This window comes from Meriones unguiculatus, chromosome 4 (genome assembly GCF_030254825.1).
Source record: "Meriones unguiculatus strain TT.TT164.6M chromosome 4, Bangor_MerUng_6.1, whole genome shotgun sequence".
Classification (NCBI taxonomy): domain Eukaryota; kingdom Metazoa; phylum Chordata; class Mammalia; order Rodentia; family Muridae; genus Meriones; species Meriones unguiculatus.
In genome coordinates this window covers 6,472,312-6,490,496 of record NC_083352.1, presented here as the reverse complement: position 1 = coordinate 6,490,496, position 18,185 = coordinate 6,472,312, and the positions used below count along the sequence as shown (strand labels likewise).

The 18,185-nt window shown below is 52.2% G+C and overlaps 1 protein-coding gene across 1 annotated transcript in view; it reads right to left on the bottom strand.

Moving 5' to 3' along the window:
- Window positions 1-18,185, bottom strand: part of Col4a2 (collagen type IV alpha 2 chain) — a 128,847-nt gene that overhangs the window by 16,261 nt on the left and 94,401 nt on the right. Inside the window, exons 17-29 of the mRNA XM_021637530.2 lie at window positions 15,559-15,612; window positions 14,776-14,842; window positions 13,874-13,984; window positions 13,315-13,464; window positions 9,067-9,159; window positions 8,468-8,622; window positions 5,841-5,913; window positions 5,647-5,753; window positions 4,235-4,436; window positions 3,849-3,905; window positions 2,711-2,767; window positions 2,135-2,242; window positions 514-735 (exon numbers count right to left, since the gene is read on the bottom strand). Of these exons, the coding sequence (XP_021493205.2) occupies window positions 514-735; window positions 2,135-2,242; window positions 2,711-2,767; window positions 3,849-3,905; window positions 4,235-4,436; window positions 5,647-5,753; window positions 5,841-5,913; window positions 8,468-8,622; window positions 9,067-9,159; window positions 13,315-13,464; window positions 13,874-13,984; window positions 14,776-14,842; window positions 15,559-15,612 (1,456 nt within the window). The remainder of the gene's footprint in view (window positions 1-513; window positions 736-2,134; window positions 2,243-2,710; window positions 2,768-3,848; window positions 3,906-4,234; window positions 4,437-5,646; window positions 5,754-5,840; window positions 5,914-8,467; window positions 8,623-9,066; window positions 9,160-13,314; window positions 13,465-13,873; window positions 13,985-14,775; window positions 14,843-15,558; window positions 15,613-18,185) is intronic.

Genomic DNA, 18,185 nt, shown 5'->3' with positions numbered 1-18,185 from the left:
ATCACTTTGTTTTTATAATGCAGACACTGTTTCTGGAAGGGGGACATGGTTTGGTACTCTGTGATATGCAGATGTGAGCTCCTGTGTGTGCGTGTGCACACGTGCCTTTGGCATGCCCTTCCCAGCTAGCTACATCAGCCCCTCTCTCCAACAAGCACGCTAGGCCACAAGCGATGCAACTGCAGGTTGAATCCCACCCAGGAGCTTCTGGGAACGTCCCTCCCAGTGTCCAGACTACAGGTCTGAGGAGAAGGCAGCCAGCCTGCATGGCAAGGCCCGGGAACGAGAGCAGAGGTCAGGGGCTTTGCTATTGTGACAGGTCTCAAGGCCAACGATTCCTGGCCTTGGCGGGCTAGCATGTTGTCAACTCCAACACTGCACAGCTGTGCCAGACTGAGTGAAAACAGCAAGACCACATTCTCTCACACGTCCAACGCCCCTGGGAAGGACCCTGCTCCCACCCTGTGGGACTGCAGCTCAGCAGGACACACGCTTCCCCCGAGGGTGACTCACCTCTGAATCCCGGTGGTCCTATTTCTCCTGGGAGCCCCTTTAGCCCAGGCTGTCCCGGAAGTCCAGCATCTCCCCGGGGCCCAGGCTGGGCCCCAAGGACCTCTCCTGGAATCCCTCTGTCCCCAGGTGGTCCAGATGGCCCTGGAAGTCCAACGGGGCCCGAGGGCCCCTCTGGGCCAGGGAGGCCTGGGGCACCTTTGGATCCTCGAGGTCCCATGAATCCTAAAACAAAACAAGGGTGGTACCCTTAGTCACAGTCTACATTAGTATGTTCTGAGGTAGTGTTGACAGAGGTGAGAAAGAGCCAGGGTGTGGAGTGGCTGCTAGGAGAGCGTCTCGCAGCCCGAGAGCCTCCTACTGCTCTCTGAGTCTGGGGCTCTCACTGTCATTGATTCCCTTCACTGTCAGCTTTCAGACTCTTTGCTGTATCAAAGCATGGATGGAATGATGCAAATAGACCCCCAAACCTAGAGACAGTGGCCAATGGGAGTGCGGAGGGAAGCATGGACGGCTGTCACAGGGGTGTTCTGTGTGGCACTGATGTGTGACCATCGGAGCGTGCGTTTCGAGTCTCATCTGTAGCTCCAGCTAGCTTGGACGTGCTTTGTCGGCCAGGCAGGTCTGTATTCACGAAGATCCGCCTGCCTCTGCCTCCTGAGTGCTGGGATTAGAGTGTGCACTGCCACACAGGCACTGTGCGCTCAGCCTGAACTATCTACCATAGTTAAGGTAATCCCAGGGGAACTGGAGAGATGGCTCAGTGGTTAGGACCGCAGGCAGCTCTTGCAGAGGACCTAGGTTTGATTCCCAGCATCCACACGGTGGCTCATAAGTGTCCTTAACTCCAGTTCCAGGGGACCGGATGCCTTCTTCCAGTCTCTTCAGGTACCAGGCATGCACACCTCTATTCAGACAAATACTCTTATACATTAAAAAAATAAATCTTGGAGATTTAGTGAACACACTTTGGTATATCCTGAAACAATGAGGTCACCAGGGCACTGAACTAATTACTACGTTAATCTCTTTATGGGCTAATCACACAATGGCATTATTGGGAGGTGGTAAAGGCAGGATATGGGGCCTAGTTATGGAAGTAGGGATGTGCTCTTGGTGGCTGTCATCTTTCCCTGGATCTATCTATACTGCCCCTTTCTCTGCCTCCTGGCCACTTGATGTGAGCAGCTCTGCTCAACTCTGCTCACCCCACCGTGATGAACGGATGCCCATGGAACCGTGAGCTGAGATAGCTCCTCCCCGCCGTGGATTGTTTTCTCAGGTGAGCAGCCATGCAAACCTAACTCCAGACTGGACCAGTGGTCACAGGGTCGTTTTTACGTCCAGAGAACTCCCAGGAGAGGACAATGCTGGAATGTTCACGATGCACTGAGGGAAATCTGCCTGTCTCTTGTCTGTGTTTGTAAGATCTCTGCCACAATCTAATACAACATCAACGATCAAAGTCAAGGATTTTTAACTTCCAGAGAGCACGGAAGACAGCTGTCATCAAGTGTGACTGGAATCGCTTTTAAGTCCTTTAAGATAATGGAGCTGGGGTGGACCTGACCACACACAGGAGCCATCTCCTGAGCATAAAAGGGCACACGCCACATTGACTCACCTGGGGGTCCTGGGAAGCCTTCACGACCTGGGTCTCCTGGAAAGCCCTTGAGCCCTTGTTCTCCAGAAGCTCCTGGGAAACCGAGCATTCCTCTGATGCCTTTTACACCTAGACACCCAAGGAAACCACAGGCATATCAGATCCTCTGAGGACTGACTGGATGTGAGCCAGCTCTGCTGTGCACCAGTGAGGTCTACCGTGGACCTTGGGAGCGATGCGGCTGGGGAGGGCCGACAGAAGCCGGCATATGCTGCATGTTCCCCAGGGTTTCTCTGTGCAGCGCTGGCTGTCGAGGAACTCACTCTGCAGACCAGGCTGGTCTTAAATTCACGCAGATCACCTGCCTCTGCCTCCGAAGAGTGCTAAGACTAAGAGGGTGCACCACCACACCTAGCACTATGTACACTCTCCAGAGTACCTAAGAGCTGCTTTCCTGGGAAGTGACCACACTCGAGGCTGTTTTGGGATGGCAGAAGCCCACTGTGCCCAGAGGTGAGCAGGCATGCAGGGCCAGGGGAAGGAAAACCCAAGGTGTGAAGAGAAACTTGAGGCCGTGATGTGAAGGCTGAATGTTACCTGCGGGGCCTGGGGGGCCTGGCTGGCCGGGTGATCCTGGGGGCCCTCCAACACAACCTAGAGACAGAGGAGAGGTGGGTAAGCTACGATGTCAGTGCTGAGGCGTACCGCCTGGGTGCCAGGCTGGTCAGAAGCAGCAGGCAGACCGGCTACCATTTAGTGTCCACATTAACTTAATGACCTGTTACTCCTGGGTCTGATGGAGATGAGAGTCGTAAAGAAGTTAGAATATTAACATGAAGCACAAATGCTGTCAGTCTAGTAAAAACTAGTACTGAGCTGGCAAATGCCATTTGCTCATGGGGGACAATAGCCCTGACCCAGCCAAATCACTGTGGTTCCCACAGGTCCAAGGGGACAGGTTTTCTCCTTTGGAAAACGTGTCAGCAGATGGACACACTTTGTGCTCTCCAAAGAATTATTTTCGGTTTCTCTGTGAGTTTGAATTGCTCAGAGTTAGCCACGGTGAACAGTTGCTTTGAGCAGGTACAAAGTCAAATCTGGTGTGATGGTTTGGATAGGAATGGCTCCGTAGGCCCCCATAGGTCCTTATGCTGCAATACACAGTCATCAGGGAGTGCTGTTGCTTGAGAAGGACTGGGAGGTATGGCCTTGTTGGAGTGGGTGTGGCCTTGTTGGAGTAGGCATGGCCTAATTGGAGGAAGTGTGTCCCGAGAGGTGGGCTTTGGGGTTTAAAAAGCTCAAGCCAGGCCCAGTGTCTTTCTCTTCCGGCTGCCTGCAATTCTGAATTTAGAACTCTCAGCTATTTCTCCAGCACCAAGTCTGCTTATGTGCTGCCATGATGAAAATGGACTAAACCTCTGAAACTGTAAGCAATTCCCAATTAAATGCTTCCTTTTATAAAAGTTGCCGTGATCCTGGCGTCTCTTCACAGTGGCAGAGCAACGCTAGGACAAGGCTGAAGGGCCTCCTGAGGCCTAGGACGACGGCGCTCAGCCGGCCTCTCTGCTGAGGGCACTTTACTAAAGAAGGGTGTCTTGCAAGCATGGCTGCTCTCGGGGGTCATTCTGCCCCATCTGCGTGAACACAGGCCAGGCTCCCAGGGGGTACTTGCCATGGAGCCCCATGTTCTAGAGTGGTAACACGGTCTAGAGCCACTTGCTCTCCCTCATCGTACCTGGCTGAACGACCACTTGCTGGCCTCCGATAGGCCTTTTCACACCCGGTTCACAATCTGGAGAGACAATGGAAGAGGGAGGCAAGATTAGGACCAATGAAAGTCATTCACTTACACATGTGTGTGCATATGTTTGAGTGTGCATTTGTGCATGTGGTGCTGTGCAGGCCGGGTGTGGGTGACCTTGTTTGCCCAAAGAAGCTCTCTATTCCATCTGCCTAGCAGAGAGCTCAGCAGTCCCAGGAAGCCTGCGGAGCACATGTGTTCCGTGGACAGATGGCGTCTTGCCTGGTTGCCTGGGCACACATGCATGGGTCTAGAGTAGGGGACACAGATATGACGCCTGCCCCAGGACTCAGGAGGACAAGGGCAGGACTCCTTCATACCTGTCTGTCCTGGGGTTCCAGGGGGACCTGGAGGACCAGGGAAGCCTGGAGGTCCTGGCAACCCAGCGTCTCCAGGGAAACCACGCTCGCCCTTCGGGCCTGGTAAGCCCTGTCCTGGAGGACCCGCCTCTCCTGGAAAGCCCTTGGTTCCGGGTACGCCAGGGGGACCCGCATCCCCTGGAGGACCTTTGATGCCATCGCCCTGCAAGAGAGCCCAGTTGCCTTCAAATGCACACAGACATCAGAGCTAGCTGTGGCCTCTCAACCTCCCTTCCCCATTTCTCTGGAATTCTGTGCTGTAGGTCAAGAACGGGACAGCGGGGAGGAAAATGTCTATGCAAGTGACCAAGTCGAAGTCAGATTCATAGCACTGCCTGTCAGCATGGTGGAGGGTCGGCCTGGGAGACACACATTTATATCCAGGACCATGGGCACAGGAACTCCAGTCCAACTGTTAGGATCAGCATGTGTCTGCTGTCCAAGAAGGACATCACAGGGAAGGGGCCGAGTGAGCTTGGAATAAGAGATGTCTACAGGATCAGAACAAGGACGTGCTATTGGCGGCCTGACCTGTGTTGATGATAGCAGCCGGGTGGGGACACTTGGGTGGGCAATGGAGGGACCACAGTAGGGCATGGTGAGCTCTGGGCAGTGGGAAGGGGCGGTGCTAAAGTGCACTGGTAGAACCCAGCAGGCCCCAGTGTCAGCGCTGTGTAGCTAATGAGCTGCTGCGTGTCCCAGCGTGCCTGGGAGTCGAGGGTGAGGGGGGACTTTGATGGCAGGTGGGCAGGAGCTGGTGAGAAGCCACCCTGTCCATGACGTCACTTTTCTCCTTTGCATTCAGAGCTGAGAGAGTATGACAGGAAGGTCACCAGGCCGAGCTCTCTTTCTGCTTGTAGGGCCCTCAGAGCATGTGTGCATCCATATTTTAGCCTGTTTGGGGTGCGTGGGGTTAACACACTTCCCATTTCACAGGGCCACCTCAGATCATAGAGCACACAGCCCAGACTTAGGTGGTGGACAGTGTGCAAGCAAGCCAGGGGGTTTCCGGTAGACAGACATTTTTTTCTTAGCTTACGTTCTAGCTTGCTAGGACACTGAGGGAGACCACCTCTCCAAGACCTGCCTGGGGACAGGGGGAGAAGACCATCTCCTGACAACCCGGGGGGCTTAGCTCATAATAGACCATAATGGACATTTCTCCACTTTTTGAGGTGTTCACCCCAGGACTGCATTCCACTGGGCTCACTAGTCTCTAAAAACCATGGCGTCCTCTGACTCAAACGGAACGGACCTGTCCTGAGCTCTGGGTTGGGTGAGTGCCGAGGTCAAGGCCACAACCCCTCAAATGTTTAAACAACAGGAAGAATTGTTGAGTGGGCTGGGCTGGCTGCAGCACGGCAGCTGCTTACCGGAGGACCGGGAAGGCCGGGGAATCCATCAAGCCCGTCACGTCCGGGGGTGCCATCATCACCTTTCATCCCGTGCACACCAGGGATGCCCGGCTGTCCCCGCTCACCTGAGGAAGATTTGCATGTAACTCTACCGGTACAGCAACTCACAGATTGTCACCTGAGCCAAAAAGTGTCAGTCACAGAGAACTAACCTTTGGTAGTGATTGTTCTAGAATCTCCCTTTATTCCCTTGGGTCCAGGAACTCCAGTGGGGCCCGGGGCTCCCTGTGGACAGAAACATGGATGTCTCTTCCTCCTTCAGACTGCCAAGGAGATCTTAAGTATCCAGTTTGTGGGCGATGGCCTGAAGGAGCTGCCCACAACGTCAGAAGCACTGCACCTGGGCTTTGGGAAGGTGGTCCCAGCGTTGCCCCTCCCAGTGACTGGCCTGGCACCGTGGATAGCAGAACAGTTAGTAATTAAAATGTAACAAAAACAGCCCCAGGTGGTTAGAGAGTGAAGAACCAGGATCTGTATGTACAGGGAACAATGTGTGAACCAGCATCTTCAGTGTGCATAGACGGGAGCTGGGACAGGTGGGTTTTCAGATTCTCAGGACAGCTGAAATGTGACCGGGAGCTGAAAAGGACCCAGTGTTTCAGCCTGGAGCACGAGGTGGCTTAACTTGTAACTACGATCACTAGAAGCCAAACAGGTAATGAGCCTCTAGGACAGAGGGTAGGAATGATCATTTGTGGGCCTACGGAGAGGGTTAAGCGACTTGGTGTTCTTGCTGAGGACTCAGGTTCAGTTAATTCCCAGCACCCACAGGGTAGCTCGCAAACTACCATCTGTAACTACAGTTCCAGGGGGATCTGATGCCCTCTTCTGGCCTCTGTGGGCACAGCATGCATGTGAAGCAACCCCTCTCTTTATCTCTCTCTCCCTCTTCTTCTCTCTCTCCTTCTCCCTTCCCCTCTTTCTGCACATGGACACAGGCAAAACACCCAAAAACATGAAATAAAATTGAGTAAATCAGTGAAAGAAGACACAGCCACTTGCTATCTCGATGTGGCCAACTGAGAACATCTTCATTTGCAGAGCAAGGCTGACAAATAAAGGAAGGAAGAGCTGCCTCAGGGAGCAGCTCACTTCAGGGACCCTCAAACCGCAGCTGTGAGAACACTGCAGCTCCAGGGGCAGAACTGTCCGGGACTGGACTTCTGTGTGTGAGGCACTGCTTGTGGTGTGCCTTGGTTAACTATTTGCAAGAGTTTGAGACTCCTGAGCGTTGGTTTAGTGGAATGGAAGGTTACATGTGTTTGTGGACCGCCTTGTGCTAGAATTCCAGGGGAACTTGATATATGGAGTTTGTTCTCTGCAGAGAAGGGAAACACTTCTGGTGTTCACGACAGCTGCTCCCACACAGATGGCCGAGTTTGCTTCAAGCACTCTGCCAGGCTATTCAGCACAGATACTAAAAACTAACCAGCAAGCCTACTAACCAGCTAATTCACCATCCATCCATCCATCCATCCATCCATCCATCCATCCATCCATCCATCCATCCATCCGTCCATCCGTCCGTCTGTCCGCTCACATAAACTAGCCAATCAGATAACCAGCGTGGTCACAGAACAGCATTCTAGGCATTCCTACAGTCATTTGATCAATCAACAATCTGTCTGTATCTGTCTGTCCATCCAATTGGACACACACACACACACACACACACACACACACACACGCACCCTCCTAGGGGTCCTTTTACACAGGGTTGTTGTATACACAGACATTTATTCAGGACATCAAACACAACCAGAGGCTGTTGGAGAAAAGCCCTCCGGTGGTGTGAAAACTGGTGGGAAGGAGGCGTACTTGGGCTACTTGTAGATTGCAGCGGTACCAAATGGGATCCATTTTGGGAATGACTCAGCTGAACAGCCCTTCATTCTGCAGGACGGAGCATATGGCTTTCAGTTCATGATCTTTTCTGAACACGTTAATGGTGCTCAGACTTAGAGGGGCACTGTCTTTAAAACATTTTTTTTTTCACTTAGGGGTGTGTGTGTGTGTGTGTGTGTGTGTGTGTGTGTGGACAGGGTCTTGCTTATGTAGCCTCGGCTAGCCTCAAATGTGTGATGAGGCTGGCCCAGTCTTCTACACTACGATGAAACAGTCACTGTTCTTGTTTGGCTTAAGCTCTATCGAAGGGTTGGATTGTTGGAATGGTCTTTGGCCAGATGCCTCAGGAAGATTTTCTCTATTTTGGAAAAAACCGATAGGACGGTCAGCTGTGGTGGCACACACCTGTCATCCAGGATAAAGGAGGCTGACATGGCAGTATTGCCAGGGACTGAGGTCAGCCTGGGAGACGTGGTGAGGCTACACATATGTGCATGCATGTCTGTCTCCACATAGTCATGTGGCCCACGCCGGCAGGATGGCATTCCTTAGGGTGGGCATGCAAATTTTCTCTCCTACCAATCAGACCAGACAGTGGATACTTGGGCTATTTCTACCAACAAACAAACAAACAAACAACAAAAAACCCACAAACAAACAAACGAACAAACTCTTCTGTATGGCACCCCACACACTGTGCACACACGTGAGAAGTCACAGGGCTTCGTTCTTTTCTCCAGCCTGGACGTGGAGCCTCTGATCCTGGGTAACGTCATGTCTAACTTTGAGAATGAAGAACTGCCCTCCACGGCGGCCTGCCCTGCTTCAGTCCCACAGCTGGAAGTTTCAAGAAGCTCGCGTCTCCGCCGGACGCTGCGTGAAGGGCTGGCCACCCCCAGACACCTGGCAGCTGCAAGGGGCTGCTGCCTCTCACCTTGAATCCCGGGAACCCTGGGATACCATGCAGGCCTGGGTCTCCTGGTTCCCCTTTCTGTCCCTGGTCCCCACTGACACCAGGGAAACCCTTGGGTCCTGGCGGTCCCGGAAGACCTGCGCCGGTCTGGCCGCACTGGCAATCTCCAGCTTCACCTGTGGTGAGTGGGGGAGGGAGGCATGTGTTAGCCTGGGTGTGGAGCAGCACAGGGGGGGCTAGTGAGGGGGCTGGGGCAGAAGAGGGCTCAGGCCACACACTGAGCTGGGACTAAAGGTGAGCACCCTCCCGCCTGCCTTCAGAAAGTCTTTTACTTTGAAGTGTCTGGTGACTGCCTTGGGCAGACTCTCATCCAGATGTATGGTATTTCACACAGCCCAAAGCTAACTTTCTCCGGGAGTTTTGGGGCAGCTGTTCTGACTGTGACCCAGCAAATGCCTGCTGTGGATTCTCCCACCTGCTGTGTCACACTGGTTTTCAGGATGTTTCAAATTTTGGAGCATTTCAGATTTCAGATCAGAATGAAGGGTGGGGGGTGGGGCCGCCCTGGAAGGTCAGGCTAGTGGTTGTCATCCTGACCCTCCCATCCTGCCAGTCCTCACCTTTCCATCCTTTCTGTCCTCGAGTCCCTGGGAATCCAGAAGGCCCGGGGTAACCCCCTCTTCCTTCTGATCCTTTCAGGCCAAACAGGAAGCCTAAGAGAAGATATGTGGGACAGAGACGTTTGTGAGAGACAGCGTCAGGTTCAGCCTGTCAGCCATGTCTACCCCAGCTCCTTGCAGTTCCAGGCCCACCCCAGCACCTCCAAAGACAGATGCTTGGACAGCCACCCGGCCTCGGGGGCAAGCAGAAGCCAGAGACTGCAAATTTAGCTTTTCCATCAGTGCATGGAGACCACTGTCTTTCCTCTGAGAAGGGCTCTGTCCAAATGAAGAATGTGGCTTTTCAGCCATGTAGCTGGAATTTCAAGATGGCCACACATTCCTGTTTCCCTCAGAGAACACCCCCTGGGCGGGGGAGGGGGTGAGGGAAGAGCAGAATTAGGATAAACTCAGTTCTCCACTCTGCCCCCCTTTGGAGTAGATGCACACCTGTGAGTGCACGCACACCTGTGCTCAGACCTTCTCACGCCTCCTTTCACTTATCTCTGCACACATGAACACACATGTAAACATGCAAACATGGGGTCATGTTAAATAATGGGAATCCTCCTGCCTAATTGGTACTAGGCAAGGTTGACCTCACTGGATGACCTTGACCCCACTCTTCCTCTTCTAGGCCCCTTTTCTCACCAAGGGTCAGAGTTATTAACCACTGCAGTGGCCCCAGTGTCACACATGGAGTCCCACTCCACTAAGCCACACCATTCAGAGGTTCGGGAAGACCGCCACCTGGTGGTGGACCTCAGGCTGCTCATCTAGGAGAGCACGGCCCAGAGTGGTAGCTGAGCACCTCTGGACTCTTCTGAGCCTCACCGGCTTACTCTGCCAAGGCTGACTGTCTCAGCCTCCTAAGTGAGAGGATCACAGGTGTTAGCCACCAAGCCTTGTTTCTAAATCATTAAATCTGGTAGCGCTCACAGTGCCGGCAAAGGCCTCTGAACTAGCTGGATGCTTGCGGCTGCACAGGAAGTAGAAAGGACAAGGAAGCAGCAACTTCAAAGGCGTTTGCTCTTGGGAAAAGACAGCAGGTCGTGTGAGAAGCAGAGGTTTGTAGAAGAGGCCAGTGAGCATTGTTCCGTGTAATCCGATCCGGCTCACTCATTCATTCATTCCTCTGTCCATTCATCCACCCTGAGCCGGTGCCTGAGCTATGGCAGGCAGCAGGCCAGGAGCTGTGAAGGCACTGGCAAGCAAGCCTGCCTCCAGCTGACAGGTGAGGGACAAAGACAACACGCTTAGTAAACAAATTTGAACTTTTCAGATACAGCCCGCACCATGAGCGGGCACTGGGGAGTGGCAGGTTTTTGAAATGGTGGCGCCCAGAGGGCTTTCCGAGCAAGTGATGTGAAGTGTAGCTCATAGCAGAAGCTCGCCAGGCAGGGAGCTGAGGGAGTATTCACAACTGGGACAGAGTGACCAAATGGCCCCTTAACAGTAGAGAGCCTTGACCAGAGGCTGTGTAAAGGGTACATGGAGGAGGGGAGGGAGCCGTCTTGGGCTTTTATTCCGAAGGGCAAAGGGGGTTACCAAAGGGTTCAAAGAGGGAGGTGTACCACACATTGTGGGCCCAGTGTAGACAGTGAGGTGCCCAGAGACTCCTGGGTCCTGGCTCAAGTTCAGAGGCTCAAGTACAGAGGAGAAAGGACAGCAGCGAATATGCCGGCCAGGGAGCGGGGAGAGCCGCAGCTCCACTCTGGGCATTCTGAGGTTAGGAATTCCTGAGATGCAGTTCTGGCTGTTTCCAGTGAGAGGCCTCATGTTTGTAGCTCAAGGCCCAGAAAGGAGGAATGTTTGCACGGGGCTGCGCTCCCATTGGAGGGTTTATGTAGAGTTTATGTGGGCACAACAGAGATAAAAGGGACCAGAGAGAATTTCAGGGGCTCCGTCGGTTATGAGGGTGGAGGGCAATGAAGAGGCCACCAAGAAGGCCTACACCAGGTCCAGAGAGACAGGAACAGTGGGCAGGGAGCATGGGGGTGAGTGAGGGGAGCCTGTGTGAATACATAGAGGGACTCACTGGACTTTGGGAACATTGTCATTAAAACTAGAGGCCTGTCACCAAGGATAACGAAGGAAGTTTTGGGAGAGAGTAAGGCCTTTACCAAGGCCCAGTTAAGCCACATGGCCGCAAACTCTGTCTTGACCTTAGGTTGTCTTCCTCTGTTTAATTCATTCCTAATTTTAAACAAGTTCTCTGGACTGGGAGATCTCAACATGACTTCCAGGAAGAAGCCAACAGCGGATTCAGTCAGCTGAGTTAGAAATGGCACCAGCAGAGCCTTTCTCCTGGAAAGACAGCTGGCATCACGGTTCGCCCTTATTCTCCTGTGAATGACTAAGCATTCTGGCTTTCAGCAGCTGCATCAAATACAGTTCCTGAGAGAAAAGGCTCCAGAATTTTCAGTTCTCAGAAAGGCTAAGCTCTGCAGGCCCTGTGGTTTCCAGTGCTAAGTTATAGGGTGGGTTACTAAATTGTGAGACAGGCTTGCAAAGGTCAGTGGTTGGCTACTTTTCATGTAAGAGTTTGCCATGAAAGCAGATGATTTGGTAACAGTGTGTCTCACTGAGGAAACACCTCAAGCAGGGCTTAAGCTGGAGGCACTGAAAGTTTTAGTTGATAAACTTTCTCATACTAGCACATCTTCAGTGTATATCCCCTTATCAGCTGCTACTCCACACCAGCACTGCCTAGATCTGTTTGCTTCTGTTTATGTTAGTGAGGCTGGAAGCCACTTAGAGAACAAAATTGACCCCTGAAGAGAGCATATGCTCATGACAGGATGGAATGACAGAGACAATGTCCTCACTGATGGCATGCTTTTATGCTTTGACACATGTAAGGAAACTTTTACAAACGCCACACACAAAAAAGACAGGCTCAAAGAAATTCATCTGGCATAGATGTCATCAGAAAATATTTTCCTGTCAATATTAACAAATACAGCTCTTAACATAAATAATTAACATAAAATATATTTAGCATAATAGAAAATATTAAAGATAGCTTTGCCCAAATGCACCATCCAAGGAAATATCAACCCTTAAAACTTTTCAAACAAATGTGCTATCTTCCAGATGGTAGAAAACTGGGCAAGTATTCTCACATTAAGTTAAAATGTTACTGTAGAACCTTAATGTTAATACTGTAAAATATTAATGGGAGCAAAAGTGACTGGTGTTCTATGTCTCTATTTCATAGAAGTATCTCTTTAAGAAGAGATACTGCCTACAATTTTACTTCTGGAGATGGTGAGAAGGATTTTTCCCAAAGCAATTAAAATGGCCTCTGAACTTGCAGTTTAACTAAAACCCAACACTGGATGACCCGAGGACAGATTGCTGGAGGTGATAGCAGGAAGTTGAAATCATTTTGGAAAGAAGTGCCTACATTTGGGTCAATGTCACCCAGAAAGAGAGAATGACCTCATATTTTCTTCCAGTGATTCATAAGCCAACCTGCCCAGGAGATGAAATGTTCCCACGAGGAACTTTTCAACATCTAAAGTGTAATGGAAAGCTACAGCTGACAAGAATGGCCTTTGTGGATGGCCAGCTCAAAGCTACGGCACATGGACCACTCCTCAGTAGATAGTGTTCTTGATAGAAGGACAGCATGGTTCTGTCACTACCTGAAAATGCTGACTCAGGGACCGTCCCTACTGCTATAGGGAGTCACCTTGGCTAGCTCTGGGACCAGCTCAGCTGCTGGGGGGCAGCACGATGGCCAGACCTTCCTCCTACTGCATGAACAGCTCCCCAGGACTCTCCTGGCCAGTGGCCACCATTCCTTTTTGCAGCTATCCTTTCTTATCATCAGTCATTATCTCCTATGACTTTGGCTTTGCAGTAAGAAGCTCATTGCCACATCTCTGTACCCGACTGTTGAAGCAGAGGAGAGGAGCTGTGAGGAAAGGAAGGAGAGCCTGCAGAGTGGGCACAGTGATTTCAGTTCACTGCCCCTTCCAGACACAGCCCTGAGATGCCTGCCACAGCTCCCTGTGTAAGAGCTGTGGGGTCGCTGCTTCTCCACGGCTGAGAGGCAACAGCTGTTGTCACGGTTCCCGTGTGGACCCAAATGCCCACCACACCCCCATTCACTGATGTACTGGGTCAACTCAGAACCACTTAAGAGAAAATCCTGGATGACAGCCAGCTTGACTAGGCTCTAGGTGAACACCAGCCACTTACCATCTGGTCCAGGGGGACCTGCAGGTCCAGGCAGTCCTTGGGGACCTGGTTTTCCATCAGCACCTCGTGGACCAGGGTAGAGTGCAGGAAGGCCCGGCTCTCCTGAGAAGCCTTTGGGTCCCATCTCCCCTGGAAGGCCTCTCTTTGTATCTGAAACCCAATGAGCATTCACAGCAGGTGAGCGTTCTGATACTTAAAGGTTGTGTCAGCTTTCATGTCTGAGGAGACCACCACCAGGAAGCAGTGGCTAACAGAAGGAGGTGACATCCTTGCTATGGCTCATCACAGCTTCTCTACCTTTACAACTTCCACAGTGGCCTGGGGTTGTGACAGCATCCCCAGTTCCTCCATCCGGGAGCCAGATCCCACTAATCACCCATGAGTGTCACATTCTAACCTAGCTGGTGGTCGCTTCTGCCCGTGCCCTTCACCTCAGCAGAGCTGAGACTACTCCACCATGACAGGTGGAGCCACAGCAAAGCCACATGGCCAGTAAAGCCCACTGCTCCATATCTACGCCTGACACCAGGGCCCTTCTGATGATATGAAACTCCATTACCTTCATCTCCGATGGACGAGCCTGGGGGTCCCATGGGTCCAGGGTCTCCTGGCTCACCCCGGCTTCCTGGCTCCCCCGGAGCACCTGGGAATCCTGGGTCACCTCTGGCACCTGCAACCAGGACAGGTCCCTGCAGTTACAATTAGATCATTGCCTAGGAATAAGCCTCCAGTACAGGCATGAGGCTGCTTACAGGCCCCTGCAGGCATCCAACTTCCCCAAAGTGGACGGTACACAGAGAGGGAGTGTCCAAATGCTGAAAATACAGGGGGCCCTAATTCACAGCCAAGCAGCACCAGATAAATACGTGATAAATAAAGACACTCTGGAGGCAGGGAGGATGCCAAGAAGACACAGAAGTTTCAGTGGAGAGCAAAGTGACTTGAGAGGGCTCAGTGGCATTCTGGGTGCTAAAAACTAGAACCTGGGGCTAGAGAGACGGCTCAGAGGTTTAGAGCACTGGCTGCTCTTCCAGAGGTCCTGAGTTCAATTCCCAGCAACCACATGGTGGCTCACAACCATCTATAGTGAAATCTGGTGCCCTCTTCTGGCCTGCAGGTGCACATGCAGTCAAAACACTGTATGTATACAACATTGTATAACAAATAAATAAACATAATAGATAAATAAATCTTAAAAAAACCCAGAACCTGTGTGTCCCCTAGAAATGAAGACACTCCTCTCCTTCATAGGTAGGGTCACACCTGGATGGTAGCAAGTGCTGTCAGCCAGAACCAAAGTGACTGTTTCTAGTGATGCCTTTGGAAGCACCAGGGAAGTGGCTGTCTCTGACCTTCATGCTGTGTCACTTGGAAAATCTGTCTGGGAAGTGTGTGACCTTGTTCCCAACAGAAGGGGGTCCATGGGAGGTCATATTGTACACTGAAGCTTTTTTTACCAACCTTTTGCCAGGGAAGGATGGGGCGAGTAGGCAGGAGGCCCTGGGGGACCTTGCTCCCCACGTTCTCCCTGGGGAAAAGAAACCACGGTGAGCCCAGCCTTCCCGAGTCCTTGTAATCGTCATAATGCCCAGGAGTGGGTAGAATGTGGAGCTGGTTTAACAGGGCAGGTTTTCTCCATATCCAACCTGGGCTGTGCCCATGGCAACATCTCTACCATGTGGCAGTGGGGAGTCCCTGCCTCCCAGCCACGGGACAGACATAAAGGGGACACCCAGCGTGTGAGGAGCGCCTTGTGAAGCTTTTGCCAGGGGTAGGAAGGCTAGAGGAGGCTGAGGGATGCAATGATTCTGAGTCTCAGACCTTCACAGTGTTAACATCTGGGCCACCCGGTGGGGGGGGGTAGCATGGTGCTGCAGGGACCCCCATTACCATCTGCTCTGTGGACTCCTGATACACCCACACATCTCCCTGCTGTCCCCAGACACGTCCTCCACAGGAGGGCCTCCCACAGGGATAGCCCCCTCACAGCTTCCCTGGATCACCTCAGCTGGTCTTCCCTCCCAGCCCTGAGAGGTAACCACACACGCTCCATTCTCCATCAGGAACTGGAGGAACCTCCCCACCTTGTTGCTACAAAGCCAGCCTCCTGCTGCCCTCTGGATGCCGAGCAGCACACAGCATCTCTACGCTAGGGGAGCCCATTAATAAGCCACTGCCATCTCCTCTGCCCACGCTGTTTAGGTGGGAGCAGGAGGACATCAGCAGCATAAAGACAGGAGTCACCTTGGGTCCTCGGGGTCCACTGGGGCCTTGGAAACCATCTAGGCCTCTGCTTCCCTGAAAGAGAGATAGGAGTGTGTAATCTTCAGCTCCAGGGGCAAACTCCAGAAACCAATCCCACACCACCTCCACCAGCACAGCCAGTGCAGCCACCAAGAATCTTCTTGACCAGCCCTTCCACTCAGGGGGCGTCCAACTCCCTCACTTTGGATGCACAGATATCTGTAAAGCCGCTTTGCTTGAAGCAGGAACCAGAGTCTGAATGTGGCATTTGCCTGCAGTGTCTGTCAAGTCTCTTTTAGTTTCGAACAGCTTTTCCTTCCTTTGGGCTTTAATTTTTCTTTCAGATTTACTTTATTTTGTGTGTGTGTGAGTGCGTTGCCTACATGTATGTGTGTGTACCATGTGAGTGGCTGGTGCCTGTGGATGTCACAAGAAGGGTCAGATCCTGGGCTAGACTTAGAGATGGTTGTGAGTGACCCAGGGTGTGCTCAAGAGCAGCAGGTGCTCTTAACCTGAGACATCCTCAGTGCTCTTCCTGCCTTGTACTTTTTCTTAGTATTTTTTTCCCTTGGTTGTTGGTGTTGAGAATATTGGGTGACGCGTGCTGTGACACTCTGGATGTGTCTGCTCTGCCCCTGTGGCACTGTGTAACATGGACCCTACCCCTCCATCCTCTGCATCAGCATCCAAAGGATGCTGCCTCCTCCTGCAGTGACAGCCATGCTTCCTTGGGCCTCACTCTGGGGACTGGAGAGCTCGCCGCCCTGCTACCAGTTTCTTGATTGATCAGTGGGGTCACACCTGATCCATTAGTTAAACTCTTCCTCCATGATGAGTTTTGAAAAATTCCAGTTGCCACCAGACAGAATCCTGAGAGCCTCCTGATTTGTAATTTCTCTTTTCATTAAAAAACAAACAAACAAACAAACAAAGAAACAAAGCAAGAAAAAAACCCCAACAAAACGTTAACACTAATTCACTCTCCAGTTTTCTCAAATGCCGGTAAGTGAGGAAGCTGGACAGGTGTGTAAGGCTTTCTGGGAAGCTAATTCCTCTTGCAAAAGATGACAAACAGCAAAGCTCCCAAAGCCAAGCCAGCGTGTGGTAAAAATGGGCCTGTCCAGCCACTTTACAGAGTTCCAAACCTAGGCTCCCGTGCTGTTTGATGGGCTAAGATTGCCTGAATTTGCTGTTTTCCTTCTTTTTTTGGCCAGGCTGTTGCTGACTCTGGGCCTCGCACACTAGGTGGAGCTGAACGTTCGAGAACAGTTGATTTTATGTTGTTGGAAAAAGAACCCCCAGTCCCCTAAGAGACTCATTAGCGAGGTCCTCAGTAGCTGGCAGGAGGAGCACACTGTCAGGGAACATTTCCAGCCAGGCTCCCAGGGAATGGCTTCTCAAGTGCCCAACAGAGGGCTGCTGTCTTGCGGGTCTGGACATGTTTCCATGCCTTTCTGGATTTCTAGGTCTTTCCTCAGCCCGGCGGCACAAAGAACAGGGTCAGTGCAACGCAAGCCGGGGGCTTTGGGGGAAAGACTTCTCCAGGCGTGAGCCGGAGAGGGCTATGGGCAGGAAGAGGCAGGACGCCACTGAGTGTCTAGCCTGTGGACACAGCCTTGCCACCTGCTCCTAACTCCCACAGAGCTGGAAAGTCACACCTGGCAGATGTGATTCCTGGAGGCTGGGCAGTTCTGCTGCAGGCCAGTGGTCCTGTCCGCACAGGGCTGGCTTTTCCCTGGGCCACACACCCACACCACACAAAGGCTGCGGCCGGGCCACAGTCCCCAGGAGACCGGGTTTCCATGAGCACACTCTATGGTAACTCCAGGGAGGGAGGAGACTTTACTGCCATTAAATGAGGGAAACAACCGCTCATTTTTCAGAACATGTAATTTGGGCAAATGCATAAGACATCTCTCTGCTCATTCCTTGACCGGAGCCGTTCACTTTGCTATGTGTCCGTGTGTGTGTGTCCATGTGTGCCCGTGCCCCCTCTCTGTGTGCTGCACACAGGCCTGGGGAGTAGGTCCTTTGTTCTCGCAGGGAGGCAGGGGCATCCCCGGGATGCCTGGCCTTCTCCACTTCCTCCCTCTTTGGCATGCTGCTTTAATGGGTCACCATTCACAGCGGCTCCTTGGAGCTGCCTTTGCATTCTGGCTCCTAAGGCCACATCTTCAGCACATCTGGAAAGCTCGTGGGGAGGCAGCAGCTGGCCAGTTGGATAATGTGGTTTGTACTAACACGCAGTATGATGAGTCATTTGTGTATGTCTGCCTAGTTCCCTATTTTTTCAGTTGGGTAAACTATTTCTTCCTCTGACCCACTTAAGCACAGATGTCTGTTTCGTCCCCAGTTACAGAGAGAGAGAGAGAGAGAGAGAGAGAGAGAGAGAGAGAGAAAGAGGAAAGAGCCGGGTGGGCATCCCTATCACACTTGTAATTAGGTGGCGGCAGCCAGGGGAACCCAGGGGACCCCGGGGACAGGACTTGCTGGGCCCTAGTCTAGTGTTCTAGTCTTCACGGACCTCTAGTTCCAGGGACAGCTGTGTTGAGCCATAGTTTTGGACACGGCAGCTCCTTTGTGTTCAGTGAAGAGTAAGTGATAGCATGTCACTTGCCCACCTTAGC